Below are 22,745 nucleotides of genomic sequence, written 5' to 3' on the forward strand. Positions count from 1 at the left end.
TATTATTATAAAATCTGCCATGTGGGGTGGTTCTGACTATTTTTAGAAATTTTTAAGTTTTTTTAGGCTTTACATTTGGTGAAGCGATAATATCGACGGCAATAGGTGTTATGGGCATGCTCGTTTCTTAACTCTTAGGAAAATGCGATGGAAAAGGTATAATCCAATTATGTATGATGAATGATTGAAGAAGCAACAGTTTGGGACTTAATCTCTTAAATCATTCACAAAAAATTATGAAAAATATGCCTACCATTTCTATCCAATCCATTTCTGGCACTTGCACTTCCTATAAAATCTTAGGTTTCCACTAAATCTCAAACACCACAATCTCAAAGTCTCATCACCTCAACATCAAGTCACATTTCCTTAGCAGACAATAGCGATTAGTAACAGCTCATTTGGTTGTCATCATTTGAGTAATGCAGTCTTTGGTATCTTACCTCGTCACACAGATGATGATGATGACAGGGTAACATTTCTGAAATATTTGCAATTCCTCGCAATTGACATGCAACTACAGTAACATGGACAACCATAATGGCAACAACAACGACAACATTTTCCCACAAATAATGTTGACCATAAAAATAATCACACATTACAAAAAAAACACCGCTCGAATACGAAGAAAGCCAATCAAAACAAAACGCAAAAATAACGTAATCTTGGCGTTACTGCTATTGCTGGAAACGACGTTGTGCTACTGGCAGCCATCAGCAACCACCACAGCGGCTAGCGATTGTTGTTACCTACAAATGCGGAATGATTGCAATTTCATATCATTCCGTTGTTCCCTCATTAATTTCATTCAAAACAAAGCCCAGGGGCGAGAGGGGGAAAATGCACATTCAACCAAAGCGTTTGCATAGACATAATAATTATGGCTTTAGTTGTGCTGTAGACCCCATTGTTGATAAAAAAAACCAACCCCACTCTGTATAGACTGCAGCATAGGCAGCTGTTCATCACTCGCTTACACTCATACTCATAGACGCTTCGACAATTTGGCCTAAACACTCGATAAATGCAAGCAACAAAGAAAGTAACAACCAACAACTGAAGCTACAGCAGCAACAACAGCTATGATGAATGAAAGTGTTACACTTTTTGTCGGCTTCTTTGGGTTTTTTGTTGTTGGTGTAAAAAAAAACTGCACTCTCAGTTTCATTGGGGCTGGTAGGTACATTGCGGCTTTGAACTGCACCAATGGTAATGTTAGTGATGACATCACCCAATAGGCTAACCGGTTTCAAAACACTGCAGTTTAGGTACAACCAATTCAAAAAATAAATAAACCTTTTAAGATCAAATTTCGAAGTGATTTGTATATGGATTCAAAAAAAACAAAAATTTCGCAACAAAAAAGAGACGGAAATGTTCCGAACAAAAATTTGGGAACAACATTTTTTAATTAAACAAATTTAACAATTTTATAGAAAAAATTTCGCAAAAAATTTTTTGTAAAAAAATTTTTGCTTTAAATTCTTTATAGAAGAAATTTCGCTAAAAATTTTTTATAGAAAAAATTTCGCTACAAATTTTTTTATAGAAAAAATTTGCTACAAATTTTTTATAGAAAAAATTTCGAACATTTTTTTTAAAGAAAAATTTTGCTGCCAATTTTTTATAGAAAAAATTTTGCTACCAATTTTTTATAGAAAAAATTTCGGCACCAATTTTTTATAGAAAAAATTTCAGTACCAATTTTTTATAGAAAAAATTTCGATACTAATTTTTTATAGAAAAAATTTCGATACCAATTTTTTATAAAAAAAATTTCGGTATCAATTTTTTACAGAAAAAATTTCGGTACCAATTTTTTATAGAAAAAATTTCGCTATCAATTTTTTATAGAAAAAAGTTTCGGTACCAATTTTTTATAGAAAAAAATTCGATACCAATTTTTTATAGAAAAAATTTCGATACCAATTTTTTATAGAAAAAATTTCGATACCAATTTTTTATAGAAAAAATTTCGCTACCAATTTTTTGTAGAAAAAAGTTTCGGTACCAATTTTTTATAGAAAAAAATTCGATACCAATTTTTTATAGAAAAAATTTCGATACCAATTTTTTATAGAAAAAATTTCGATACCAATTTTTTATAGAAAAAATTTCGATACCAATTTTTTATAGAAAAAATTTCGATACCAATTTTTTATAGAAAAAATTTCGATACCAATTTTTTATAGAAAAAATTTCGATACCAATTTTTTATAGAAAAAATTTCGATACCAATTTTTTATAGAAACAATTTCGGTACCAATTTTTTATAGAAAAAATTTCGCTACCAATTTTTTATAGAAAAAATTTCGCTACAAATGTTTAACCATATTGCGTGTAATCGCTCCAAAGGCCGTACGTTCATATGTTGCATTTGTATCGTGCTTATTGCGAAAACGCCTCTGATACAAATACCCCATTAACCACGCTTGACAACCCTGTCTATTACCTGTACTTTTCCCAATGCCTATGTTCGTGCAATGACAGATTTTTTGTCACCAACAATTATACTGTTTCCATGGTAGCACATGATTTGGTTCATCTGTTGGAAGTTGTATTGATGGCTTCGAACACTAGGCATCGGCAACGGCTCTCTCCCGAACAAAATTCCGCGATGGAATAAAATAAAATAAAATGAAATAAAATAAAATAAAATAAAATAAAATAAAATAAAATAAAATAAAATAAAATAAAATAAAATAAAATAAAATAAAATAAAATAAAATAAAATAAAATAAAATAAAATAAAATAAAATAAAATAAAATAAAATAAAATAAAATAAAATAAAATAAAATAAAATAAAATAAAATAAAATAAAATAAAATAAAATAAAATAAAATAAAATAAAATAAAATAAAATAAAATAAAATAAAATAAAATAAAATAAAATAAAATAAAATAAAATAAAATAAAATAAAATAAAATAAAATAAAATAAAATAAAATAAAATAAAATAAAATAAAATAAAATAAAATAAAATAAAATAAAATAAAATGAAATAAAATAAAATAAAATAAAATAAAATAAAATAAAATAAAATAAAATAAAATAAAATAAAATAAAATAAAATAAAATAAAATAAAATAAAATAAAATAAAATAAAATAACATAAAATAAATGAAATGAAATGGAATGAAATGGAATGGAATGGAATGGAATGAAACGAAATGGAATGAAATGAAATCTTATTTCATGTAGACTCAAAAATGGCTGAATCGATTTTCATGAAATTTTCACTGATAATGATCCCGTGGTGAAAATAGGGTATTTAATTTTTTTGGTATCTGAAGGGCGGATCCTCCCCCTAACCCCTATTTTCAGGAACGCCAGAACTCGGAGATGGGTGATGGGGATTTTGTGTGCTCTCATATAGTAACCCAAAAACAAACATTTGATATCAAAATTTCGGATGTGATACCTTGGGGGGCCGCCCACTCCCAAAAACCTACCAAATATGCATATATACCAATCACGACAATATGGGACTCAAATGAAAGGTATTTAAGATTAGAAAACGTACCTGATATCCAATTGTCGGACCAAATGTTTGAGGGACCACACCAACCCCCAAAACGTCCCTAAATCTGACATATTCACCGACCATGACAATATGGGATTCAAATTAAAGGCATTTGCGAGTAGAATACGAATCAGATTTCTAAATGTGGAACCAAGTTTCCATCCCTTCCCCAAAAACCCTCCATGCAGTACTTATATTTTGACCATGGCAATATGGGGCTTAAATAAAAGGTACTTGAGTGTAGAATACGAATCTGATATTCAAGTGCGTGACCAAGAGTTTGGGGGGTTGCCCCTCCACAAAAAAAAATCCCCAAAAGAAGACAAATTTACTACCATTGCAATATGGGGCTCAAATGAAAGGTTTTTGGGAGTAACGCACGAATCTGATATCAATGTTCGGTAAAAAGTGTCAATGGGGCCACACCACCCAAATATGAAGTGTTTGCTGATCATTGTAATGGAAGGCTCAAATAAGCATGATTTTAGAGTAGAGCACGAATCTGATATAATATTTTCAAGACTAAGTCACTGATTGGCCGGCCCTTCCAAACCGGTCATGCTTGCCGTCTATGAAAATATGGAGCTCAAATGAGATGTATTTGGGAGTAGACCACCAATCTGATATCAACTGTCTAGGGGACATCCCATTACCATGACAATCCCCAAATAGGACGTATTTGCTCACCAGACAATTTAGGTCTTCACGGCAGTTGAGATCGATATTGATAGTTTTTAGGGTCCATATTCCAAACCGGACATATTTGCTGACTTTTGCAATAAGAGGCTCGAATGAAAGGTATTTGAGATTAGAAAAGGAATTTGATATTCAATTTCAAGGCCAATGGCAATGTGGGATTCAAATTAGTGATATATAGATATATGAGAAGAGAGCACGTTGCTGATATATTTTCAGTGCTGAGTGTTTGGGGGACCACACCACTCCCCAAAACACCCCTAAATCGGGCATATATATCGACCATGTCAATGTGGGGCTCAAATGAAAGGTATTGGAACGTAGAGCACGAAATTGATACTAAATTTTGGGACCAATAGCAGCTCAATATCTCAATTTTTGAAACCTGTAGGGTGATTACAACAGACGGACGGACAGACAGATGGACATCGTTAAATCGTCTTAGAATTTTACGACGATCCGAAATATGTAGACTTTCTAGGTTCGGAAATTGATATTTCGATAAACGGATACCCACCCTACGGTGGTGGGTATAAACAAGGGAAAAGTAATATAAATACACTTAGTATTGTTTGTTTACCTCTGATACCCGGTTTTCGGTTTTCCGGAAATACCTGATTTTCTATAAACCTCAACTGTTTCAAAAAAATGCACCACCATAACTGTTGTATGGTTGAGTGAGAGTTTTTTAAATCAATGTATTTTTTCTTATTGTTGCATAATAATTTTTTCTCCACATAACAAGCAAAAGTCAAAGCAACCGGCACTCAAATCAATTTCCACTTGTTGCACATTACAATGCTGCGCAAACGCAGTGCATACGAAAGAGAGAAATAGACAAAGAGCTGCTTTGGGTTGTAATGAAATTTTAACATTTTTTACAATTACTGTTATATTTACTACGTTTTTCTTTGGATCTAGTGTGCCCCTGTTTTGGTTTTGCCTTGATATCAAACGAGGCTAAATCTGAGCACGTTTTTTACTGTTGTTGCCTTCTTTTGTTGTTTGCAATGTATTTCGTATTGGAAACAATAGTGCCAAAGTGTTTTCTGTTGTTTCAAATGTAGTTCATTGCGCATGTGCAACGAATGTAAAAGTAATACAGAAGGGATTGATTAGCTTTTTTTATTTTTCGGGTAAAAGGATTAATTACCTACTTCATTATGAAGTTAACACTCAGTAAAATATGAGTTCTTAATGTTCAAAATTTAACATAATTTGTGTAATAGTTCATTAATGTAAAAAAACATGCCTTCATTTGATAGTTACGTAGACATCATTCCAAAAAGGCGCCAAAAAGAAAATGCCATCCACATTCTCTGATATTGCGTGCTAACAATGAGTGCAAACTCTACCTACCACCAATGAAGAGAAGAAGGTTGCAAAGCCCCCAAATAATCTAAATATCAAATAAAGTGAAAGTTTTATTCCGCATTCTTCTTCATTTGAGTGCTTCATTTTTTTTTTTTTTTGCTTTTGCCCCATTGTAAATAATTCACTTTCGGTTTCGTTGTGGTTCACAGGCCAAATATAAAACACACAACTAAAACAATAACTTTAAACAAATGACCAGTAACGAAACAATATCAACATGACCAACTTCAAAAGCTATGGCCAGCCTGACTGATTTTCTGAATAGCTAGCCCGTCGGCCGGCCACGCATACACAGTTCAAGATAATGAACAGAGAAGTTTTATTGTGATTACTTTAGATTTAAATAAATATTTATGAATGTATAAATTAACATAAATAATTTTTAAAACAATTAGAAATGCTAAAAACCAACAGCGAACAGCTAATAAGGTAGCAAACTTAATATGAAAATTAAGAGAGGCAGAGAAAAAACACAAGAAAAGAAAAGGAAAGTCAAGTAAATCACGACAATATCTAATTATTGAAAAACACTGTGGGAAAGGTAAAGAAATGTTGGAAAGGTAGAAGAAGATAATAAAGCTTTTCGAAAAATTTCCATGTGTTTTTAATGGGAGAGTTTTCACTTGCCACTTCATACAATTAGCAATGGCTGAAAAATGTATACGAACTATAATTTAAATGAAATTGAAATTAGGTCAATTTTTAAGTACAAGACACTTCCAGCAATAAATAAGTCGTCGAGGAACCTGAGAAGGCAAATCTGAGGCATATTTAATTTAGTTGTTGGATGTGATCAATACCTATCTTATATGTTATATATTGGGTTGCCCAAAAAGTAATTGCGGATTTTTTAAAAGAAAGTAAATGCATTTTTAATAAAACTTATAATGAACTTTAATCAAATATACTTTTTGTTACACTTTTTTTCTAAAGCAAGCTAAAAGTAACAGCTGATAACTGACAGAAGAAAGAATGCAATTACAGAGTCACAAGCTGTGAAAAAATTTGTCAACGCCGACTATATGAAAAATCCGCAATTACTTTTTGGGCAAACCAAGATATAAAAATCAATTTGTGTTTGTTTGTAGGTTTGTTTGTGTTTTGTTGAAATTTTCACAGATGATGCCTAATTATCCCATGGTGAAAAAGTGTACTAAATTTTTTGATATCTAAGGGGGGGCGGGGGGGGGTTGGCGGACCCTCCCCCTTACCCTAATGTTCAGAAACACCAGCTCCCGGAGATGGGTGGTGCGATTTAAACCAAATTTTGTGTGAACTCTTACAATACCCTAAAAATTAACATTTGGTATCCAAATTTCGGGTAGGGTACCTAGGGGGGCCGCCCCCACCCTAAAAGCTACCAAACATATATTAAGACCAATCACGACAATATGCGACTCAAAAGAAAGGTATTTAGGATAAGAAAACGCATCTGATATCCAAATGTCGGACCAAGTTTAGGGGGACTACCCCAACCCCCAAAATACCCCTAAATCGGACATATCTACCGACCATGGCAATATGGGACTCAAATCAAAGGAAATTGTGAGTACAACACGAATCTAATATCCAAATGTGGGACCACGTTTCTGGGGGTCCACCCCTTCCCCATAACACCCCCCAAACAGGACTTATTTACTGACCATGGCAATATGAGGCTTAAATAAAGGGTATTTAAGTATAGAATTCGAAACTGATATCCAAATGTGGGATCAAGTGTTTGGTGGGCGGCTGGACCGATCTGAGCCACATTGAAACAGGATGTCGAAGGCCCCAAAACACAACTCACTGTCCTACAGTATGGCTAAATCGAATAATAAATGCGTCTTTTATGGGTCCAAGACCTAAAATCGAGAGATCGGTCTATATGGCAGCTATATTCAAATCTGGAACGATCTCGGCCAAATTGAATAGGGATGTCGAAAGCCCTAACACAGCTCACTGTCCCAAATTTCGGCGAAATCGGACAATAAATGCGCCTGTAATGGGTCCAAAACCTTTAATCGACAGATCGGTCTATATGGCAGCTATATCCAAATATGGACTGATCTCGGCCAAATTGAAGAGGGATGTCGAAGGCCCTAACACAACTCACTGTCCCAAATTTCTAGAGAAATCGGATAATAAATGCGCCTATTATGGGTCCAAAACCTTTAATCGAGAGATCGGTCTATATGGCAGCTATATCCAAATATGGACCAATCTGGGCCAAATTAAGGAGGGATGTCAAAGGGCCCAACATATCTCACTGTCATAAATTTCAGCAAATTCGGATAATAAAAGTGGCTTTTATGGGCCTAAGACCCTAAATCGGCGGATATGTCTATATAACAGCTATATCCAAATCTGCACCGATCTGAGCCAAATTGAAAAAGGATGTCCACTGGCCTAACACAACTTACTGTCCAATATTTCAGCAAAATCGGATAATTAGTGTGGCTTTTATGGGCCTAAGACCCTAAATCGGCGGATCGGTCTATATAACAGCTATATCCAAATCTGCACCGATCTGGACCAAATTGAAAAAGGATGTCGACTGGCCTAACACAACTTACTGTCCCATATTTCAGCAAAATCGGGTAATTAATGTGGCTTTTATGGGCCTAGGACCCTAAATCGGCGGATCGGTCTATATAGCAGCTATATCCAAATATGGACCAATCTGGGCCAAATTAAAGAGAGGTGTCAAAGGGCCAACATATCTCACTGTCATAAATTTCAGCAAATTCGGATAATAAAAGTGGCTTTTATGGGCCTAAGACCCTAAATCGGCGGATCGGTCTATATAACAGCTATATCCAAATCTGCACCGATCTGGACCAAATTGAAAAAGGATGTCGACTGGCCTAACACAATCTACTGTTCCATATTTCAGCAAAATCGGATGATAAATGTGGCTTTTATGGGCCTAAGACCCTAAATCGGGGGATCGGTCTATGTGGCAGCAATATCCAAATCTAGACCAATCTGGGCCAAATTAACGAAGGATGTCGAAGGGCCTAACACAACTCACTGTCCCAAATTTTAGCAAAATCGGATAACAAATGTGGCTTTTATGGGCCTAGGACCCTAAATCGGCGGATCGGTCTATACCTGTCTATATATCGGTCTCGAACTTACCCTGCTTATGGACAAAAAATTAATCTGTGCAAAGTTTCAGCTCAATATCTCTATTTTTAAAGACTGTAGCGTTATTTCAACAAACAGACGGACGGACATGGCTAGATGGTCTTAGATTTTTACGCTGAACAATAACTTATAGGGGCGGAAATGGATATTTCGATGTGTTGCAAACGAAATGACTAAATGAATATATCCCCTATCCTACAGTAGTGGGTATAAAAGCCTTAAACATTTTAAAATTTCACATAAATATTTTTAATACGGTCAAACCTACAGCACCCATGGCCTAACCTAAATGCCCTCTTGATACACAGAGCGATATCATAAACCATGTTAGGGCAGTCCCAGACAAGACACGAACATAAAACCCAGAAGAATATCAAACACCATCATATCTTCCACTCTCTCACACACACACACACACACACACACCCATACTCATTAGTTCTTCAATGAAAGTGAAAACTAAACACAAACAATGGACTGAAGCAGATAAAGACATCGTTAAAAACCCCACAATAAAGCGGAAGAGAAAGAACCAAATTTTGCAAACAAACAAAAGAAACTCAATGTTTGATTGTTGAACACTGGCCGAACTATACCTCACGCTTTATAAGAGTTTTTTTTTTGGTTGTTGTTAACAAAATTATGTAAATAATCGTAATGACATAAATAATGCACAAAACACAGAGATATAGAAAAGGCAAAAAAAAGTATCAGCTATAAAAAAAAAGAAAATAAAAACATCACATCAAAACTGTTAAACATTTCTTTTAACACTGAAGAAGATATTAATGTCCGACAGTCGGACAGCATGACTCTGACATCATTCTGTGCTTTCTTAACTGGTATTACTGACTTTTTTTTTATTAACCACTGACCCATTTTTTGTGGTTTTTGCCAACTTTTTTTTCCGTTTTGTCTGCTTTGTCTTCGACACACAAACAGCCTTTGAATTCATGTCAAAGTAAGCACCCTACCACATTAATGTGGCGATAGATCAAGTTTAACATCATTGTTCCTTAAAGTCTTTAGATGCAGAGTATTTTCAAGTCGCTACTTTCATTTCGGAAATGGCATTTAAGGCTGTAAACGCAGCAGGATCCACGAATATAGTTTTGAATTTAGTATTGCTAAAAATAAACTGTTGTCATTGGTTTTGGTGCGAACAAAAAGCATACTGCTGATAATTTGAATAAAGATGGCTTGAATATTTGGATATTTAGATTGAGAAGCTGTATATCCCATTTATCCCATTACTAATATGATGACAAACTGTGCATAAAGGAACAGCAGTAGTATTTCGGAAAGACATTTCTTATATAATAGGTGCTGTCCGATTCAAGTTTTACCTTAACGATGAGAGTCCTCCTTTTTCGAGTCCCAACTGCGATGGAGCAGTTGGAGCAAAATTTTTTTTTTGGAGCAAAATTTTCCTTTGAATACTTATTTTCGACAATTAAAGAGCTTTCAGTGAAATGCCATGCTACGAAAATAGTATATCGCTTGACTAGAGGATGAGGTTTAGAGGATGAGGCGTCCCCCAAACACATGACCCCAAAATTGGTCATTAAATTCCTTTCATTTGAGCCACATATTGGCATGTTCGAAAAATGTTTACCCTTTGGTGGGTGTTTTGGGAAAGGGGTGATCCCCCCTAAATACATGGTCCCACATTTGGATATCAAATTTGTATTCTACTCCCAAATACCTTTATTTGAGCCCCATATTGCGATGATCAATAAAAAATTGCTGTTTGTGGGGTTTTTTTGGAAAAGCGGTAGACCCCCAGAATATTGGTCCCGAAAGTGGGTATCAATTCTTGCTCTGCCCTCCAATAGCTTTTATTTGAGCCCCACATTGGTATGGTCAGTTAATATGCCCGATTTAGGAGTGTTTTGGGGAGTGAGGTGGTCCCCCAAACACTAAACCCTGCAAATAAATCAGCAACGTGCTCTATTCTCATATATTTGAACCCCATATTGCAATTGGTTTAAGACGAGTTTAGAGGATGAGGCGTCCCCCAAACACATGGCCCAAAATTGGCCATCAAATTCGTTTTCAAATCTTAAATACCTTTCATTTGAGCCACATATTGGCATGTTCGAAAAATGTTGTTTGCTTTTTGGTGGGTGTTTTGGGAAAGGGGTTATCCCCCCTTAATACATGGTCCTAAGCTCCACATTGACATGGTCGGTAAATATGCCCGATTTATATATGCCATGAAAATATATCACCAACGTGCTCTATTCTCATATATCTATATATCATTTATTTGAACCCCATATTGCCATTGGCCTCAAAATTGGGATATCAAATTTGTTTCTCTAATCTCAAATACCAATGCAAATGCAAATTTTGCCCATGAACTTTACACTAAGAAACAGGAGAAAACTTCTCACATATCAATGAGTGGAGTCCCATTCAAGTTTAAGCTCAATGATAAGGTGCCTGTTTTTTATAGCCGAGTCCGAACGGCGTGCCGCAGTGCGCCACCTCTTTGGAGAGAAGTTTTATATGGCATAGAACTTCGCAAATGTTGCCAACATTAGGAGGGGAAAACCAACGCTGAAAATTTGTTTTTATGGTCTCGCCAGGATTCGAACATAGGCGTTTAGCGTCATAGATAGCGGATATGCTAACCTCTGTGCTACCGGTGGTCTCCGTGAATCTCTCACATACAAGTCATTTAAATCCTTTATTAAAAAAGCCAGCAAATATGTACGGTTTGGGTTATGGGCTCTAGAAACTATGAATATCGAGCTCCACTGTCTTAAAGACACAAATTGTCTTGGTGATGGGGGTTGTTATGGTGGTGGGACGTCCCCAAGACAGTTGATGTCAGATTCAATGTTGATGTCAGATTCATGGTCTACTCCCAAACACCCTTCATTTCAGCTCCATTTTTCCTTAGCTGGCAAACGTGACCGGTTTTGGAGGGTGTTTTAGAGGATAAGGCGGCCACTTATTGCCTTGGCTTTGAAAATATATATTAGATTCGTGTTCTACTTTAAAAAGCCTCTCATTTGAGCCTCATATAGCAATAGTCAACAAATACTTCCTATGGGTGGGTGGTTTTTTTTGGGGGGGGGGGGGCCCCATGAATACTTTTCCGAAACATTGATATCAGATTCGTGCTTTACTTCCAAGGACCTTTCATTTGAGTCCCATATTGCCCATATTGCTGGTCGTAAATTTCTCCTCTTTGGGGTATGTTCTAGGGGATGGGCGGCCCCCCAAACACTTGGCCCCTTAACTGGATATCAGATTCGTATTCTACACTTAAATAGCTTTTATTAAAGCCCCATATTGTCATGGTCAGTAAATAAGTCCTGTTTGGGCGGTATTTTGGGGAAGTGGTAGACCCCCAGAAACTTTGTCCCAAATTTGCATATCAAATTCGTATTCTACTCGCAAATACCTTTCATTTGAGTCCCATATTGCCATGGTCGGTAAAAATGTCCGATTTAGGGGTGTTTTGAGGGTAAGGGTGGTCCCCCAAACACTTGGTCCGACAATTGAAAATCCGATAAGTTTTCTTATCTTAAATACCTTTCATTTGAGTCCCATATTGTCGTGATTTGTGTATATATATATTTGGTAGGTTTTGGGGTGGGGCGTCCCCCCTAGGTATCCCATCCGAAATTTGAATACCAAATTTGTGTTTGTAGGTTACTAAAAGAAGGCACACAAAATTTGGCTTAAATCGCACCACCCATCTCCCAGATCTGGCGTTTCTGAAAATTAGGGTAAGGGGGAGGGTCCGCTCCCCCTTCAAATATAAAAACCACTAAGGAAGGGCAATAGTCGGGCAGTGCCGATTGAATAATACCCTACAACTATCATATAAGTACAATTCAATGTGGGACCTATATGCAATTCTGAACCAATTCCGATGGACCTCGGCGAGCAACTATGTTCAAACTGTAAAAACTACGATTGACAAATGACAACATTATGGCAAATTGCCCAAAATCTGACGAACATATATATGAAAGCTATATCTAATTTTGAACCGATTCCGAGCAAACTTCTCAGATAATGTGGTAGTCGTTGAGGAAAGCGTTGTGCAAAAATTTTGCCAAGATTGGTCAAACAATGCGCTTGCAGTGGCTCTTGGGGTGAAAATCTGGCGATATACATATATGACAGCTATATCTACATCTGGGCCGATTTATATGAAATTCACCTGTAATATTGAGAATCATAGGAAAATCTTTCCTGCAAAATTTCGACAGAATCGGATAACAAATGATCACTTTTTTGCAATATTTCTCAAAATCGGACGAACATATATATGAGAGCCGTATCTAAATTTGAACCGATTTCGAGCCAACTCCTCAGATACTGTGGCAGTCTTCGAGGAAAGAGTTTTGCAAAACTTTGGCAAGATGGATAAATAAATGCGCTTGCAGTGGGTCTGGGAATGAAAATCTGACGATATATATATATGAGAACTATATCTTAATCTGAACTGATTTCCATGAAATTCACCAGTAATATTGAGAGTCAAGAGAAAATCCCTCCGGCCGAATTTCGAGAAAATCGGGTAATAAAAGACCATTTTATTGCAATATTACTGCAAATCGGACGAACATATATATGGGAGCTATATCTAAATCTGATCCGATTTTGACCAAACTCTGTGAATATTGTGGTAGTCGTCGAGGAAAGTGTTGTGCAATATTTTGGCAAGATTGGTCAATGAATGTCCTTGCAGTGGTTCTAGGAGTGAAAATCGGGCTATATATATATATGAGAGCTATATCTTAATCTAAACCGATTTCCATGAAATTCACCAGTAATGTTAAGAGTCGTAAAAAAATCCTTTCTGCCAAATTTCGAGAGAATTGGTTAACAAATGACCATTTTATTGCACTATTACTGAAAATCGGACGAACATATATATGGGAGTTATATCCAGATCTAAACCGATTTTTTCCAATTTCAATAGACTTCGTCTCTAGGCCGAAAAACATGCCTGTACCAAATTTGAAGACGAACGGATGAAAACTGCATCCTGTATTTTGTAAACAAATTAACATGGACAGACGGACAGACAGACGGACAAGGCTAAATCGAATCTGAAAGTGATTCTGAGTCGATCGGTATACTTATCAATGGGTCTATCTCTCTTCCTTTTGGGTGTTACAAGCAAATTCACTAAGTTATAATACCCAGTACCACAGTAGTGGTGTAGGGCATAAAAATGTAGTACCCTATTTTCAGCACGGGACCATTATGCTCCATTGGTGAAAATTTCAAGAAAATCGGTTCAGTCGTTTTTGAGCCTATAAGGAACACACAAACAAACCTACCAACAAACACAAATTGAGTTTTTTTATATAAGATAATTTATATAATAAATAATTATTATTTTTCGAAGAAAATCCATTCTTGTTTGGTCAATACGTGGAACATTTTCCTCCTATCCTAAGTTATTGTTAAGCAGTGTATATTTGATCTTGGGCTGATTTTAGCAACTGAGTGTCATTTAAGAATAATGGCTTTTTGTGAGCCCAACCTTTTTCCGCCCATTTATTTTTTTATGGGACCCTTTCAAGCAAAGATCGTATGTGTATTTTGTTTCTCTTTAAGCTGACTTTTATCTTAACAATTTTTCAGGCATCTTTATCTTTGGTTGTTGTTGCTCATGTAGAGCATTTCGTGTGGTTGGTGAATTTATAGTGAAAGTGTTATTAAAAGTAAAAGTATAACGTTTTTTGAGGGTTTTGTATATCCCTCATTTGTGACAGTGCGTGTCTCCAAAAACAAATTAATTTTTTTTTTTACTTCTTTGTGTTAATCATTTTTTTTGTTTTTTTTTTTTTTTGTATGGTTATTTTCCTATTTTCATTAACATTTGCCTGGATTAATCCCTAATAACGTTCATTAGCATTATCAGCATCAGCATCAACCAATTATCATCAGCATTGTGAGCCACTAGTCTCTCAATCTCAGCTCCATTTCTTTCTTCTGTGCGTGTGACAACAGTTTCTTGGTTTTCAACCGCACTGGTTTCATTTGTCTTGAATTGCGCTATGGCTTGTTTTATGTTTGTTTCCGTTTCCGTTTCCATTTGCCTTCAGCCTTGCCTATTGCCAAACATAAAAATCCCCCCGAAAACTGTTTGTTTGTCATTTTCCTTTGCCCCTTTTGTTTTTTCTCTTGATTTTAGTTCAATAATCTTTAATTTTTTCTTCTTTCTTCAATTCTCTTTTTGTTTTCCAGGCAGGAAATCTCCATTTTTGGGGTTCATTTGCAAAACAAACGGTAATTTTCCTATTTTTTCCCCCTGTTTGAGTTAATCTGTTTTGTTTGTTGATTGCTTGCTTTGTTCTATTATAAGATTAGTTTTAAATTGAATTATTATTTAAATTCGGTATTAAAATTTCGACTTGGGATTTCTGGAATACAATAAAATAAAATAAAATAAAATAAAATAAAATAAAATAAAATAAAATAAAATAAAATAAAATAAAATAAAATAAAATAAAATAAAATAAAATAAAATAAAATAAAATAAAATAAAATAAAATAAAATAAAATAAAATAAAATAAAATAAAATAAAATAAAATAAAATAAAATAAAATAAAATAAAATAAAATAAAATAAAATAAAATAAAATAAAATAAAATAAAATAAAATAAAATAAAATAAAATAAAATAAAATAAAATAAAATAAAATAAAATAAAATAAAATAAAATAAAATAAAATAAAATAAAATAAAATAAAATAAAATAAAATAAAATAAAATAAAATAAAATAAAATAAAATAAAATAAAATAAAATAAAATAAAATAAAATAAAATAAAATAAAATAAAATAAAATAAAATAAAATAAAATAAAATAAAATAAAATAAAATAAAATAAAATAAAATAAAATACAACAAGAATTGAAAAAAATTAAAATATAAAAAAATAATAAAAAATAAAGTAATATAAAATAAAAGATAAAAACAAAAAAAAATAAAAAATATGAAGATAAAAAAAAAATTAAAAATAAAAAAATTAAAAAAAAAAATAAAATATAAAAAAATAAATAATAAAAAATAAATAATAAAAAATAAATAATAAAAAATAAATAAAAAAAAAATAATTAATATAAAGAAATATGTAATAAAACATAAAATAAAATAATTTTTAAGAGCTATAGAAAAGATTTTCGAAAAAAACAAGTAAAATGGCGTTAAGTTCGGCCGGGTCGAACTTTGGATAACCACCACCTCGGGTATATATGTAAACCACCTTTCGTCATAATCCGGTGAAAAATGTATTATTTATGCCCCCATAGTAGCTATACCGAAAAATGGTCCGACCAAATTCAACGAGGACATTGAGTGGTCTGATAAGTAGAAGTCATTATTCAGTTTTGTAGAACAAAATATTGGTCTTTTTGGTAGCCATATCCAAATATAGACCGAACTGAACCATATACGACACGGATGTGTTAAATTTCACCGAAATCGGATTATAAATGTGCCTTATATGGGTCCAAGACCTTAAACTGAGATATCGGTCTATATGACAGCTATATTCAAATCTGGACCGATCTGAGGCAAATTACAGAAAGTTGTTGAAGAGCCCAACACAACTCACTATCCCAAATTTTGACTAAATCGAACAATTAATGCGCCTCTTATGGGCCCAAAATCTTAAATCGAGAGATCGGTCCGTATGGCAGCTATATCCATATCTGGACCGATGTGTGCCATATTGCAGAAAGATGTCGAGGGTCTAACATAACATATTATCCCAAATTTTCGGCGACATCGGACAATAAATGCGCCTTTTATGGGCCCAAAACCGTAAATCGGGAGATCGGTCTATATGACAGCTGTATCCAAATCTGGACCGATCTGAGCCAATTTGAAGACGAATGTTGAAGGGTCTAACAAAGTTTCTGCGAAAGCGGACAATAAATGCGCTTTATATGAACCCAAGACCTTAAATCGAGAGACCGGTCTATATGGCAGTTTTATCCAAATCTGAACCGATGTGTGCCACAGTGCAGAAAGATGTCGAGGGACCTAGCACAACTCACTGTCTTAAATTTTGATAAAATCGGATAATAAATGTGGCTTTTATGGGCCGAGAGACCGGTTCATATGGAAGCTATGTCAGGTTATAGACTGATTTGAATCGTACTTGGCACAGTTGTTGGCACTCATAACAGAAAATCGAACAAAAATTTCGCCTTCCAGGGACTCAAGAAGTCAAATCGGGAGATCGGTTTACATGGGAGCTATATCAGGTTGTATGCCGATTTGAGCCGTATTTTGGAAGTCGTATCAGAAATTGAATAACAATTGTAGCTTCCAGGAGCTCAAGGCCTCAAATGGGGAGATAGGTTTATGTGGAAGCTATACCAGGTTATGAACCGTTATAGATCGTACTAGACATGGTTGTTGGAAGTCGTATCAAAACACTTACGCACAAAATTTCAGCCAATCGAGCGATACATGAGAGCTATGTCTAAATCTGAACTGATTTGAATGAAATTCACCAGTAATATCGGTAGTCAAGAGAAAATCTCTCATGCTAAAATTCCTGAGATTCGGTTAACAAATGACCATTTTATTGCATTATTACTGCAAATCGGACGAACATATATATGGGAGCTATATCCAAATCTGAACCAATTTTTCCCAATTTCAATAGGCTTCGTCTCTAGGCCGAAAAACATGTCTGTACCAAATTTGAAGACGATCGGATGAAAACTGCGACTTGTTGTTTGTACACAAATTAACATAGACAGAAGGACAGACACAAAGGCGGGCAGACAGACAGACAGACATAGTTAAATCGAATCAGAAAGTGATTCTATCGGTATACTAATCAATGGGTCTATACCTTCTCTTTCTTGGTGTTAGAAACAAATTCACTACCACTGCAATGGTGTAGGGAATAAATATATACTTTATTGGATGACAGATCAATATTTTGAGCTACAAACGGAATGATGGAATTAATATACCCCTATCCTAAAGTGGAGAATATAAAAAAGAGCGGAAAAGTGAGAATTTCAGCCGGGCCGAATCTTGACTAACCACATATTTACGGTGTATACCTCTGGGTTATTTTTAAGATTCCACATCGATAAATGATTGACTTATCTAGAGCATCAATAATTCAAATTCGGAGGATGAGTTTATATGGGTGGGACTTTTACATGGTGGTAGAAGGACATTAATGTATCAAATTTAAATAAAATCGCATAAATATTGGGGCATCTTGAACTCAAATTCGATGGATTTATTTATATGGGAGCTTTATCATTTATTGGACCTATTCAGTCGGCATTTGATATGGATGTTGAATAGTATAAAGCAAATTTCATTCCCGATTTCAGCCAAATCCGACAATAACTAAGGTTTCTAGGGGCTCAAAAAGTCAAATTTGGGGAATCGGTTTATATGGGAGCTATATCTACTTATTGACCTTTCCGGAAGGGATTTGATGTGGGTCAAATATTCAGACTTTTAGGGGCTCCAGATGCCAAATAAGGGAATCCGTTTATATAAGAGCTAGTTTTTTTATATACTTGCTGGGCGGTATTTGGTGTGGTCGTTTTAAGTCACAAAACCGCTGTACATGCAACCAAATTGGAAAACTTTCAGCCGATTTGAGTTAACTCCGGATTTCTTTGTATCGTAAGAAGTCAAATCGTAAGACTACTTTATATGGGAGAAATATTGAAATGTGAACCAAAATGTCCCAAATGCAATCCCAAAACTCTATATCAGGATATCGGTCTATATGGCAGCTATATATAAATATGGTCCAATCTGGACGATGTTTGACATAGAGGTGTAGAGTTCTATCAAAACTCAATGTTTAAAATTTCATCAAAATCGGGTGAAAAATGCTTTTATAGGCCCATTACACTCCATCCGGAGGTCGGTCTATATGACAGCTATATCCAAATATGGACAGGAATGGGTAGGGGTCTGCCGGAACTCACTGTGCCAAATTTCATCGAATTCGGGTAATAAATGGATCTTTTATAGCCTCAATACCCTATATCAGGAGATCGAGCGGTCGGTCTATAGGGCAGCTTTATCCAAATATAGTCCGATCTGAACCACTATATCTAAATATGGTCTGATCTGGACGACGTTTGTTACCAAGGTGTAGAGGTCTATCAAAACGCACTGTTTTAAATTCCTTCGAAAACGGATGAAAAATGATCCCCTTAACCAAGAGATTGGTCTATATGGCAGCTATATCCAAATATGGTCCGATCTGGACGATATTCAACAAAAAGGTTTACCAGATCTCGCTGTGCCCAATTTCATCGAAATAGGATTAAAAATGCTCCTTTTATAGGCTCATTACACTATATAGGGTTTCGGTCTGTATGACAGCTATATCCAAATACGGGCAGGAATGGGTAGGGGTCTGCCAGAACTCACTGTGCCAAATTTCATAAAATTCGGGTGATAAATGAATCTTTTATAGCCTCAATACCCTATATCGGGCGTTCGGTCTATAGGACAGCTATATCGAAATATAGTACGATCTGAACTATACTTCGCAGAAATGGATAGGGGCCTACCAAAACTCACTGTGCTAAATTTCATCGAAATCGGATGAAAAATGACCAATTTATTGTCTCAAGGCTTTCAGTCTGCAGATCGGTCTATATAGCGGCTATATATAACTTAAATCCAATTTTATGAGATCAGAAGGTCAGGTTTATATACAAAGCATATGAAATCATCAAAAATTGGTTGGAAAATGTTTTTGTACTCAAGATATCTGCAAAATTATACATACCCAGCTTTTGGGTATAAATGGGTAAATATCAGGGTATTTACCCAATTCACCGGGTAAATACCTTTTGGGTATTTACCCCTTGCCCATCTCTAGCAATTCCAAACGACGTACATCAATACACTGTGTCTGTGTAAACTTTTAAGCAGATAGCTTAATTCGTTCGAACGATGTCATGATTTCGACAGACGGAAAGACAGACATACGGACAGATAGATGCACAGACAGACAGACGGACAGATGGACTGACAGACGGACAGACGGACGGACAGACAGATGGACGGACAGACAGATGGACGGACAGACGGATGGGCAGACGGACAGACGGACGGACAGACGGACGAACAGACGGACGGACAGACGGACGGACACACGGACGGACAGACGGACGGACAGACGGACGGACAGACGGACGGACAGACGGACGGACAGACGGACGGACAGACGGACGGACAGACGGACGGACACACGGACGGACAGACGGACGGACAGACGGACGGACAGACGGATGGACAGACAGACCGACGGACAAACAAGATATCTGCGAAATTTTAAATACCCAGCTTTTGGGTATAAATGGCTAAATACCTGGGTATTTACCTAATTCACCGGGTAGATACCTTTTAGTTTTTTGCCCTCGCCCATCTCTAGCAATTCCAAACGACGTACATCAACACGATGTGTCTATGTAAACTACCAAGCGGAGAGCTTCATTCGTTCGAACGATGTCATGATTTCGACAAACGGAAAGACAGACATACGGACGGACAGATGCACAGATAGACACACAGACAGATAGACGGACGGACAGACGGATTGGCAGACGGACAGACGGACAAACAGATATCTGCAAAATTTTAAATACCCAGCTTTTGGGTATAAATGGGTAAATACCCGGATATTTACCCAATTCAACGGGTAAATACCTTTTGGGTATGTAGCTCTCGCCCATCTCTAGCAATTCTAAACGACGTACATCAACACGATGTGTCTATGTAAATTACCAAGCGGAGAGCTTCATTCGTTCGAAAGATGTCATGATTTCGACAGACGGAAAGACATACGGACGAATAGATGCACACATAGAAAGACGGACTGACAGACGGACGGACGAACAGACGGACGGATAGTCGGAGGATTAGACGGTACACAAGCGACCAGACAGGCGGAAAAGCGGATAGACGCACTAACAGACAGACCTACAGAAAATCATCTTAAACTTGACTTCTTTAACAAGCGAAGATGTTACTCATGCTGTTGCAAAGCATTAGAGCTTTTGTAATACCCCTAAACTGCGGACGGACAGTCGGAGGATTAGACGGTAGACAAGCGAGCAGACAGGCGGAAAAGCTGATAGACGCACTAACAGACAGACCTACAAAAAATCCTCTCAAACTCATGCTGTTGCGAAGCATTAGAGCTTTTGTAATACCCCTAAACTGCATTTCGAATATGGTGAACAAAGTTCCTGTTTTTAATAAAGCCAACACACAAACTGAAGCCCAAATTTGAGTCAATGTAAGGTACGCCAAAAATCCATCATAGCATAGCTTGACATAATTAATTATAGTTCCCCAAAAAGTAATTGCGGATTTTTTAAAAGAAAGTAAATGCATTTTTAATAAAACTTAGAATGAACTTTAATCAAATATACTTTTTTTACACTTTTTTTCTAAAGCAAGCTAAAAGTAACAGCCGATAACTGACATAAGAAAGAATGCAATTACAGAGTCACAAGCTGTGAAAAAATTTGTCAACGCCGACTATATGAAAAATCCGCAATTACTTTTTGGGCAACCCAATATTTTATGACTTTCAATGCAAATGCTTAGTATGGTCGGGAGCTGTCAATTAGCTGACATAGTCTTGAACCCTTAGATTTAGCTTAAATTATGCATTTAGAGTTTTAAAATACCAAAAAGTCTCCAACAAGCCAAACAGTTCCTTCACTAAAATCTGATAGTGAAACATTTCCCCACAGAAACTGTTAAACCCAAAATGTATTGTGCGGGGATCGAAATTTTGACCCATTTTTTCTTATATTTAGCTGCAAATCACCTAGAAACTATGGCAGTTAGTGAATTTTGAAAATTTTTTAGCAACAAGTGTTAAATGAATTTTTGTCACGTAATAACTTCATTGAGAATAACTATCTTCAATTGTCCCATGCAAATGTCCATAGTCTTAACCATTGCCTATAATGGACAATGAAAAACCATACAACTCAACAGCCATGACTGCTCAGGTAACACTTCAAACCAATGACAAAGGCTACTGTTGTAGAATCACATCCCCATAAGTGACCACCCTCAAAGTCTACAATTTTCTATTCCTCTGATAATCCCAAAAACAGAAATTTGCATGGAATAACCAATCTTCAGGCTACAGCAAAACGTGTTGTTTAATTTCAAGCCAAAGAACACCCAAAACCGGAGTGTAAACAAATCCGCCAAATAATGTTTGGCCAAGACGACACACCAAAGAAAAAAAAACTGAAAAATAATACCCAACTGTTGAATTGGCTTAAGTCCTCATTTCTTTATGCAATGATAAATAAACCATTCAAGAAAGAAAGAAAGAAACCGCCAAACAAAAAATTACTTCACCTCAAACACGTTCTTGAATCGTCGTAACAACCTGTGTGGGTAGAGCAAGCATTTGACTTTGGCCACATACATGCACACACACACACACACACACAAACAAAAAGTTACAGCAATAACACAAAAATTGATTATTACTCAATTGTTGTACTATGGCTAACTGCTAGCTAGCCTGTCTACGGCCATGTTACTTAGACACGTTAGCGTAGCGTACATAAATTCTGCACAAGTACGCGCGGGACAAGTGTCTAGCTACGAAAAAAAAAAAAAAAAAAAAACAAACCAGCCCCAGTCGTAGTCCCAGCCGACAGACCCGCATGAATAAATTGTGTTCAGCGCACAGCAACAACCAAAAATCACATCACATGCTAATGCAAAACAACAACAACAAAAAACCTCAAACCAAAACAAGGCAAAAAGTAAACATAAATATGTATGACATAAAAAAAAAAACCACGACATGGTTAAAATGCACAAAAAACTAAATTTCGCAATACTTTGCAAAAGAAAGCTTTTCCCATCATCATGATCATCATGCACAAGGCAGCAGCAAGCAGGCTGGCAGGCCAGTTTCAGCAGACAAAACATCAGCATTCAAACTGAGCAAGCGGGCAGTGAGCCGTCTCTTTCTCTCTCCTCTCCT

At 35.7% G+C, this 22,745-nt stretch overlaps 1 protein-coding gene across 9 annotated transcripts in view; it reads left to right on the forward strand.

Annotated features, from left to right (window-relative positions):
• The window catches only part of LOC106082934 (putative uncharacterized protein DDB_G0286901), a 146,408-nt gene that overhangs the window by 82,954 nt on the left and 40,709 nt on the right, over positions 1–22,745 (forward strand). For 7 of the 9 annotated variants that reach the window (XM_059362132.1, XM_059362144.1, XM_059362158.1 and 4 more), the window contains one exon: positions 14,952–14,993. The exons of the other annotated variants lie outside the window; for them this stretch is intronic. In XM_059362132.1, the coding sequence (XP_059218115.1) occupies positions 14,952–14,993 (42 nt within the window). The remainder of the gene's footprint in view (positions 1–14,951; positions 14,994–22,745) is intronic. 9 annotated transcript variants of the gene reach the window in all.

This window comes from Stomoxys calcitrans, chromosome 1, assembly GCF_963082655.1.
Source record: "Stomoxys calcitrans chromosome 1, idStoCalc2.1, whole genome shotgun sequence".
Taxonomy (NCBI): domain Eukaryota; kingdom Metazoa; phylum Arthropoda; class Insecta; order Diptera; family Muscidae; genus Stomoxys; species Stomoxys calcitrans.